The 9,909-nt window shown below is 45.2% G+C and overlaps 1 protein-coding gene across 2 annotated transcripts; it reads right to left on the bottom strand.

The window, feature by feature from the left end:
- Nucleotides 1–1,110: 1,110 nt before the first annotated feature.
- Nucleotides 1,111–7,826, bottom strand: LOC131910704 (acylcarnitine hydrolase-like). Of its 2 annotated transcripts, XM_059262602.1 has the most exons (12): nucleotides 7,751–7,826; nucleotides 6,923–7,133; nucleotides 5,668–5,809; nucleotides 4,871–5,004; nucleotides 4,534–4,792; nucleotides 3,638–3,736; nucleotides 3,254–3,394; nucleotides 3,064–3,144; nucleotides 2,682–2,826; nucleotides 2,186–2,323; nucleotides 1,734–1,806; nucleotides 1,111–1,297 (listed from the first exon to the last, which is right to left on the bottom strand). In XM_059262602.1, exons 1-12 carry the CDS (start codon nucleotides 7,824–7,826, stop codon nucleotides 1,111–1,113), a joined length of 1,686 nt encoding a protein of 561 aa, XP_059118585.1. The 2 variants fall into 2 exon arrangements, with proteins under 2 accessions (XP_059118585.1, XP_059118586.1); XM_059262603.1 differs by lacking the exons at nucleotides 4,534–4,792; nucleotides 4,871–5,004.
- Nucleotides 7,827–9,909: the final 2,083 nt, after the last annotated feature.

Raw genomic sequence — 9,909 nt, forward strand, 5'->3', positions numbered from 1 at the left:
CTTCCATACATGGACAGGCACTTGGGGAGACTGGGATAGGATGCTCTACTCCTGGACATTTCTGGACCTTCTGATGCTCCCATCTGACTTCCAGGACACACCTCACAGTCAAACATATTCATAGATGTCAGGAAAATGCAGACATGAACCTCATAGTATCTCCAGGCCCTGGGGTGGGGGAGAAACTTCAACAGACTCCAACACCACACACACACACACACACACACACACACACACACACACACACTATCTCAGGCTAGAGGACCCAATGGACAGGTCCATATCTCCTTAAAAATATATCACTCACTACTTGGGAAATAAATAGCTGAGTGGGTGGACTGCCTCAGTATAATGATATTAAGAATTGGTTGTCATTTCATAGGAACTATTGTTACACATTCTATACTGTGAGAATGACTCCTGCACAAAGGACCCCACTTAACAGAGATGGCCTTGGTTCCATGGTCCTGAAACGGGTCCCGGTTGCCCAGTGTGGCCACGTCTTTAACCCAGAAGAGGTCTTTGGCTGTGAAATGGATGGCTTACCAAAGTCCAAGAGTTGTTCCAGTCTGGTAGAGGGGAGATAAAAAGAAGAGTGGCTTCTTGTGTGGCAGGAGAACTGGCGGGGAAAGCACGAGTCTTCTCGCCCAAAGCACCAAGATGAAAGGTATTTGTACCCCGTTAAAAGGTTTCTCTGCCGGCGCAGTAAGCCAGATCAAGCCGAATTCATAGTAAAAGACCAAGTTTATTGGGCAAAGCACTCCCCGGTGACCTTTCCAGGCCCCAGAGGTGAGGCAGGGGAAGGGAGCTGGAGAAATGACATGGCCACACTGAAGGAGGGAGACCAAATACCCTGCAGGCACTGGGTGGGGTGATGACTAAACCTACACAAGCTGGGCCCATGTCCCACCATGGTAGGCAGGGTCCTGAGCAGCTTGCAGCCTTAGGGGAGAAGCAGTGGCCATCACAGAAAATGCGGAACTGGGCCCTCTGGCGGTTCTCTGAGAGGGCGAGGTCTGGAGAGAGAACTGGAGCTGAGCCTGAGATCACAGCCAAACACCCTTCAGCAGCCAAGCCCACACACCATTCTTCACACAGGGCCCTAGAGCACTAGAGCTCTTCATGTGTGTTCTGAGATCGCTTTAGTTCCTGGATCTTCTGGGGCAGAGTCTTGGTCCAGAACTGCAGTCTTTTGGCCTTCAGGGCTTGGCCCACAGCAGGCTTGATGTTCAGCTGCAGGTACTGCTCATCATGGTCCAACATGGGCCAGTAGGGTAGACCCTCACTGTTGGGGTTCCTGTGGATATGTCAGCCAGTGGGGAACGGTGAGGTCACTCTGATCCAAAGTCTGATCCCTTGATTTGGGTCATGGCAGTGGAACAATTAGGCTGGTGTTTAATGGGGCTGATGGGATAAGTGTCCTGATTTAGGGATACAAGTGTCACCCACTAGTTTCTGCTTCATGTGGGGGAAGACTACTTGAACTGTTTTACATCTATATCTAAGAGGCAAAATCTAAAGAACTATACACTAAGACTCATGAGCCAGGTCACTGTAAGATGAACAGTAACTGATACCTACAAAGTATATGTATAAATGTGCTATCTAGTAACTATAATATGATGGAAGATACATGAATACTAAAGAGACAACCACCCCAAAGGGAGACCTACAGGGACTCACATATCCCTATAACCCATATAGAGAAGGTTGAGAGAGAGGTGTGTTCTCACCCATATCTTGCAAAGTTGGCCCAGTACTTCATCATCCTCCTGTTCAGTAGCTCTTCCTCCTCAGTGAGGAAAACTGGAGTCATGAGAAAAATAAATATTGAAGTCCATGATACCTCACACAACTGCCAAATCATGCTTCACACTCACAATCCCAACTGCTGTCAGAACTATAACTACTAGCTTTGTTACCTCCCTTCTTCACTATACAATACCCAACATCCACACATGTCTCTAATTGATTTCATGCCCCAATGTACTGTCATCTCCATCACAGACTAGACTGGGACAGGTCCAGATTCTAATCGTCATCTGATTTTTAGGATATAATATGGTACACATTTGATTCTATCATCTCCCAGAACCTAGTTTTCCTCAAATGAACTAAGAGCTCAGGAGTCCCTGTGGTGTCATCTGAGACCTCAGTCAGCTCAAGGAGAATAAGAAAAACTCACGTTTCATGCCAAAGAAGAAGGACCCAAAAACAAAAGGAACCTCATCAGCATGATCAGCCTTCACGTGGGGTGGCCTGAGACTCTTGAGGAAGCTGGGCTGATGTTGGAACTCATAGAAGTAGACAGGGTTGTGGGAACCTGGAGGAGGGAAAACAAGTGACTTATTGACCCCTTACCTGGAGTTTTTCTGATACATATTTGGTGACAAGGTACTTTGATTTAAAGTTACCTGGACTCATAAATGTTAAAGAGGAGAGGAAGTTCCAAGCTGGAGTACTAGCTGTGGAAAAGCCCATGGCAAAACAGTGCTCATGGCCTTCCCAACTGAATGGTTATGTCAAGTCAATAGATTATCAGCAACTCATTTTCTCCTCTATACTAAGATGACATTCTCTTTAACTAGACACTAGACTTGGATTTTACACTGCTCCACAGTGCTTACCAGTGACCTGTATCTCTGAGTTGCTCCCCTAAGCCTTGTTACAGACATACTCACGCTGAAAATGAGCTACTTGGAGTGCAGGGATCACAAACATGAAGTCTCCCATCATCTCTGTAAACTGTATTTGGAGGGCTTGGGGATCCTCAGTGTCCCCCATGTACTCTTCCATTAGCAGGTCACTACACTCAGGAGGCAGCATCTACACCAAGGAGATCAGGAAGAATGAGGTTAGGCATGTTGTTGGTTAGGTAGGCAACAGCCTTTGGTATGAGGAGAATGGGGCCTGTGATCAAATAGGGTATAGGCAAAAAGATTCATTGTCTGAGGTCACCCCACACAGAATCACACATATATACTGACCTTCGTTAATAGGGATGTTGTCTGAGAAGGAGATATAAGGGACCTCTCTATTTGGATAGGACCAGATGTATCTTACCATTTGTGCTGCTGTATTCTTCAGAACATCCTGCAGGTTCTCTCTCGTTATTTCCTTTATTGTCTGAGCAGTGCCCATGACCTGAGAGGCAGAAGTGTGGGATCTGATGGACTTGGATTAGAGATGTATTGAGTTCCTACTGCTTAACATGTGAGTCTGCATCTCCCAGAGGGTTGGAACTGAGTCTCACCTTGGGGATGGTCCAACCATACTCATCATTGTTGACACCAATGATGCTGGGGACAGGGTGAAAATCCACAGATGCCAACAACTCTTTGGGATGCCTGGGTAGGAATGCCCCATCCACCACAGCAGGGATAATCTTGAAGACCTGAGGGGCATTAAAAGTTAATGCTGAAGATCAATAAAATACATATGCTGATCCAATGAGTTACCACCACCATTTTCTCATTTCTTAACCATTTTCTCATTTTTTTTAACCAGCCTCAGGGTGCTAAGCTCACTCTGGAAGAGACTCTACACTTGGATTAGCCTATCTTGGTGTTCATAGTATACACAGAGTTAAAGGACACAAAGTCTGACTAGATCTTTCAAGACACACAATTCTACCTACCTTATTAATGATCAGAATCTCTGCTTCACTCTTGCCTCTCAGACAGTGCACAAGAGCCTCTGAGTCCTTGGCCTCACATCCAGACAGGTTGGCCACCATCTGTAAAGGGAACAAGTGTGGAGAAGAATTTTTTTCAAATCCAACTTGAGCTAAATACCACACTATTGTGTGTGTTGTGTGTGGATTGGAATAAATATAAATTTTTCCCTTTGTCCCATTTCTCAACGATGACAGCCAGCAAGAAATATCCTTTCTATTTGCATATTTGTTTTTGTTGTTGTTGTTTGCTTAGAGTAGTTCTGTTTACTCCACCCATCTTTCTGTGTTTCGTGTATGAGAGAAGGACTAAGGGTGCCAATGTTTGTATGTGAATGTAAGAGGACAAAGTCTCCTTTCTTCACAGATATCCCCTTATTTGAGACAGGCGGTCTTCTTGTTTTAATGCTCCTACACTAGCTAAGCTGCTCTGTGAATATCCAGGGATTCCCGTGTTTCTGCCTCCCACCTGACTACAGGAACATTGGAATTACAGATACATGCTACTATCCCTGGCCTTTTGTGGGTTCTGGGGATTAAACTTAGGTCCTCAGTCTTGCACTCCAAGCAAGTTAAAAAACCCACAGAACCATCCCCCAAAGCACATACATGTTTTTTTTGTTTGCTTTTTTTTTTGTCAGTGATGGAAGCTGTTAGGAGCAATTTGCTGGTGAGATAGCCTGGCCATCCATATGAAGTAGAGGCAAGAAGAGGCTAACCCCTAACCCCTGTGTTTCTCAAAATTAATGGAAAGAAACTGTTTTTCTCATTATTGTTTTCCCCACTGGACAGAAGACCAGAGTACCAGACCATGAAGGCTGAGGGAGAAGACTAGGACTATAATGGTTGAGGACACTTACAGAGTAGACCATCTCATGGGTGACAGAGATAAGTTCGGGAAGCAGGGCCACTCCACTCTCCATGATGGCTCCATGGAAGAGTCCTTTGGACATGGGGGACACAACATGTGAAGACACACTTGTGCCACCTGCTGACTCCCCAAAAATAGTGACCTGGTCAGGGTTGCCTCCAAAGTGGGCGATGTTCTGCTGGACCCAGCGTAGGGCTGCCACTTGGTCCAGGTAGCCCCAGTTGCCTCTGGCGTGCTGGTCTCCAGTGCTGTGAAGTGAAAGGGACATGGTTCAAAGGGCTGTCTAGGTTCTTAGCTGATTCTGCTCAGCTCAGTCCTAGGCTCACCTGAAAAAGCCCAGGACACCCAGGCGATACTGGATATTGACCACCACCACATCTTCAGTGGCTGCCAGAGTAGATCCATCATACATGGATGCCATGCCTGCAACCAGCCCACCACCATGGATCCATACCATCACCTGGAGAGGTCAAGAGAGATGCCAAGAAGCTCCTAGCTAGCCCAAGCTCTGCAAGACTGCTTACTAGTGTATCAAACAACTGATATGCCTTTGGGCAGCTCCACAAATACATAGAAATCCTCAGCACTTCAGGTCCTTGGTCATGGCTAGGAACTTCTAGTAGCCCCATCAAAATGTTTCTAGTCCGCATTCCCTCCATATATCTCAGTTTGAATTAATGGCTCTATGTATAGAGTAATGTTATAATTATTCAGACTCTTTATAGTGGAAGAAGGAGGGGCTCTCTCCATGGATTCCTCTCCAGATTAAAAAAGGAAAGGATCACCAACTCTCATGGGCACAACAGATAATCCAAAAGTAGAAACTAATAACCTCAATGTTGAGGCTTGAGCACCTAAGTGGTTCTGCAAGGCTCAGGTTTTAGAATGAGTCTTGGTTTTTATCAAAGAAATAGAGCCTTTGATCACTCAGTACTCTAATGCGCTGTGTCCCATATCCATGTTTCAGCTGCATAGTGTGGTTGAGAAGGCCTTTTTTTGATACAAACATGAGAAGAGTTTTCAAAAAAGTCCACACTGCAATGGAGCTCAGGTTGCTTTTATCCCTTCTAATCATCTTGAAAACCATACCCTGTCCCCAAGCTGATAATTGTCACATACTCACAGGCAGTTTAGAGCCCTCATGGGCATGAGCTGGTGTGTAGATATTGAGATGCAGGCAATCCTCAGACATCGAGATTGGAGGCAGGGTCAGTTTCATATCCTTCAGGCCCTCTGCATTCAGTATTTCAGGGTTTTGCAGACACCTGATGGAAATAGCAGACAGATACTCCAAGAGATGTGTAGTGGCCAAAATCAAATGTGAGTCTGGATTTTTTCTAAGCTACCTTTAAATGCTGTTCTTCATGATGCCCTGCTAACACATATTCCCTCTCTAAAGTCCCTTCCCACCAAGGTAAAGGCCACAGGCTCCATGAAAGTTGGTGTAGAGCCAGATTTCTAGGGAGGACTCCAGTTGGCTAGGGCCTAGATATTGTTTTATTCTGAGCCTGGGATACAGAGAGTTCTAGGTGTCTCTATGCAAATTATTGGCTGTATGTGGTGATATTCATTGAATTTTATAAGAATAGAAAACTGAAGTAAGCATAGCAGGAGTACAATCTTTTTCTACTCTCTGTTCCTGGCTGTAGATGCAATGTGACCAGCTCTTCTAATTCTCTTTCACTGTGAAATCCCCCACATGATGGATTGCAATCTGCCGCCTAAAATAGTAGCTTTCTCCCCAAGTGGCTTTTGTCAGTATTTTGTTACAGCAACAAAAAACAAACTAAGATTGCAATATTAGAGTGTTGTATCCACAGGTAGTGGAGGAATTGGTGGATACTACTGCCCTAATAACACAGACTCTCAGGGAATTTCTTTTCCTTCACTGTCTCCAAGGGGAATTAGTTACATACCCTTGCTCCTTGGTCAATGGTACCTGGCCCTATAGGTTGTCACAATGAGTGTGATATTGGGGTTAGCAAATATCCATCATGCTGCACTCTTCAGGATCTGAAGTGTTTCTACTGAATTCAGGGGCACTCTTTGCTTAATAGGCCACATAACTCATGCCTAGAGATCACTCCCATTGTGGCAGAGAACACTGGGATTAATTTGAATCTGTGAACAATTTTATCTTTGTCTCTCTCTATAGTATCTGCATCTAACTCCCTATGGGTACCAATCTCTGACCCAGAAGACTGATAAGGTCATTCTACTCAACCTTAGTACATGTGTTAGAAAATGCATGTGAAACTCCCCACAATGGAAGAAAACTGCTACAGAGCTGAGATGGAGGAAAGACTTCAGCATGGCTCAGAGAGAGCTCAGAGAAACTCTTCACCCCAGATCCAGACATCTCTGGGTCCAGAACTTACATGGCTGGATGTGAGGTTCCATCTCTCACACCACTCCATGGTACAGGGGCTTCAGGAGGTGCAAAGCGCAGTGGTCCTACAGGTGGCTTGGCAAAGGGAATTCCAAGGAAACTGTGGACATCAATTTTGGTGTCCTTCACATGGACAAGGCTGCCTCGGACCTGGCCTGTGTGTGTGTTTCTGATGGGGCTGGCCTCTGATGAGTCCTGACCTGTGGGTTGAGAGATGCTATCAGGGTTAGTTTTGTGCAATCAGTTACCACAGATTGTGAGAGTTCCTATCTCACTGTTACCAGGGCACACAGAAAGGAGACCTGGGGCCTCACAGTTCAGCTGTTAGGTTTGAGTATAGGAGGTCCTCTATCCCTCAGGGCCAGGAACCTTTTCTTTTACCCCTGTTGAAAGGTGTCAGAGAATTTCTCTGGCCAAAGAGCTCACACACTCTGAGCCATTTGGCCACATGAATTTATGATTATTGTCATTCTTATCCAAAGGTCAGTAGAAGTTACAGTCATAACCATAAACTAAGGAGGAAAAACATCTTCTGATCACTTTCCTTAGAATTGTCTAGCACTCTCCAGAGCTCCTTACATTGAACTGTCTCCTCAGTATGGAGTGATCTTAGACATCTCTGACGATCTGTGTGGGCCCACAAAAATCAGTGGGCTTTTGTTAGAAGATTGGGAGGCACATGTTTCCCACACATTTATCTATCATTTCCATCACCCACCCTTCCCCCACTTTTTCTCCCACAAGCCCAGCCTCTGACTTGCAGAATTTGGCAGCTCTGACTCTAGTCATTCCCCACTGCCAGCTTAGTGAGCCTCACCCTGCACATGGAGGAGGAGAAGCAGGAGCCCAAAGACCAGGGCATTCAACCAGCTATGATGTTGATTCAGTGGCATGACAGCTCTCATCCCGAGTCTGTGCTGCTACATAGGACGCCCACGTTTCACAAAGAGGAAGCAGAATATGTGGGTTGTGCGCAGGCAGGAATTTAAATCAAAAGGATGTAGGTGGGAACTTGGTGTGGTGGGGCAAAGTCCTCATTGGTGCAAAACTGATTAGTCAGAAGTGACAGGAGCCAGTGTCAGGGAATTAGGGCAAAGTCACCTCTGCTATTTCTTTTTCCTCTTTGACCTCCGGGAAAGGGACAGCATGGATTCTGAAGCTCTTATGGGATACAAGGAACCCTGTCCTCACTCCTGGCCAGAAAGCTGTAACAGGAGAAGCTAGAGGGCTTCTGTGAGTAGGTACTTACTCAAGATGTCACAGAAGAGATAGGCAAATAAAGGAGCTTTGAGTGTAACCTTCATCCTCAAGACTCCTCTGTGCTTTGAAGACTGAGTTTACTGAGCTTTCTTACAGGGTCCCTGGTTCCTACAATGATCTTAGGGTCTACTTAGACACCTCCATGTTAGGTCATACTTGTTTGATCAAAACACAGTGCAATTCTGTTCTTTTAAAGTCCACAGCTGCTGTTTACTCCATCCTCATGATATGCCTCCTGTAGTGGGCAACTCCTGTCAATGTCAGTTTCACAGTCATTTATCCACTTAACAAATGTTTAATTGTTTGAGTTTATTTATTTACTATGTTCATGATTTTTCTTTTTCTTTCTTTCTTTCTTTCTTTCTTTCTTTCTTTCTTTCTTTCTTTCTTTCTTCCTTCCTTCCTTCCTTCCTTCCTTCCTTTCTTCCTTCCTTCCTCCCTTCCTTCCTTTCTTTTTTTATTGCATGAAAAATTTCTATTCTTTTTTTTAATTAATGAATTTTTTATTCATTTTACATACCAAACACAGATCCTCCTCTTCCCTCTGCCCACCCCTCCAGCTTTCCCCCTGCCCAGTCCACTCACACTTCCTTCCTCCAATATATCAGCAGAGTCTGATATATTCAGTAGAGGCAAGTCGTAGCCCCTCCCCCCACATCAAGGCTGTGCAAGGTGTCCCACCATAGGTAGTAGGCTCCAAAAAACCAGCTCATGCACCAGGGATGGATCCCAATCTCACTGGCAGGGGCCCATCAAGCAGATCAAGCTACACAACTGTCTCACTTATGCACAGGGTCTAGTCCAGTCCCATGGAGGCTCCACAGCTGTTGGTCTAATGTTTGTGAGTTCCCACTATTTTGGTTTGGTTGTCTCTGTAGGTTTCCCCATCAAGATCTTGGTGCCCCTTGCTCATAGAATCCCTCTTCTCTCTCTTTAACTGGACTCCCAGAGCTCTGCCTGGTATTTGGCTGTGAATTTCTGCATCTGCTTCTATCAATTACTGGATGAAGGCTCTATGATGACAATTAGGGTATTTACCGATCTGATTATTGGGGTAAGCCAATTCAGGCATCCTCTTACTGTGTTCATGTACATATGTGTGTGAATGCTCCCAGGCCATGGCTGACAAATGGAGGTGATGGATGATTTGTGTAGTTCCTTCCTCTGTGTAAGTTCCTTCCTCTAATTCCACCATATGGAACCCAAAGTGGAACTTAGTTCATCAGGGTTGGAGGAAAGTTCTCTTACCACCCCTTGATCAATATTACACGTAACAAGCACTTAATGGGCTTTGCTAGCTCCAACACTGGGGTGAACTTGATGTCTCAGAACCTATGACAAACCAGAGATAAAAGTCTATAAATAGAAGTTTCAGAAGCACAATAAAATGCTGACATGATGTATCAAAGGATGCAGGATCAGAAGTCCATATTCAGTACAGACTGATTTCCTAGAGGAAGTGGTGTGGGGATCAGGGTCAGTTGCCTTTATTGCCACCTGAGAATTGACCTTGACTCCAAATTATCTTCATTATTATATAAATAATGATTTATAGCCTAACAGCATGGCACTGTGGGACTTCCTCTTTGGTGTCTGGCTGGCTGTTTACTTGGCACAGCACAGCTCAGCTTTTCCTGCCTCCTCTAATCAACAGGGGCTCTCTATATTCCATGTCACCTTTTCAATGCACTCTTGTCCTCTCTGTGGTCCTAGCCT

Source organism: Peromyscus eremicus, chromosome 5, assembly GCF_949786415.1.
Source record: "Peromyscus eremicus chromosome 5, PerEre_H2_v1, whole genome shotgun sequence".
Lineage (NCBI taxonomy): Eukaryota > Metazoa > Chordata > Mammalia > Rodentia > Cricetidae > Peromyscus > Peromyscus eremicus.

Bases quoted from the DNA above. Each gene is read 5' to 3' on its own strand.
- LOC131910704 (XM_059262602.1), bottom strand. From the start codon at position 7,826: ATGCCACTGAATCAACATCATAGCTGGTTGAATGCCCTGGTCTTTGGG. The intron at 4,793-4,870 runs GTGAGCCTAGGA...TTCACTTCACAG, and splicing joins GGTGTCCTGGGCTTTTTCAG to CACTGGAGACCAGCACGCCA. The intron at 1,807-2,185 runs GTGAGTTTTTCT...TCATGACTCCAG, and splicing joins CTTCTTCTTTGGCATGAAAC to TTTTCCTCACTGAGGAGGAA.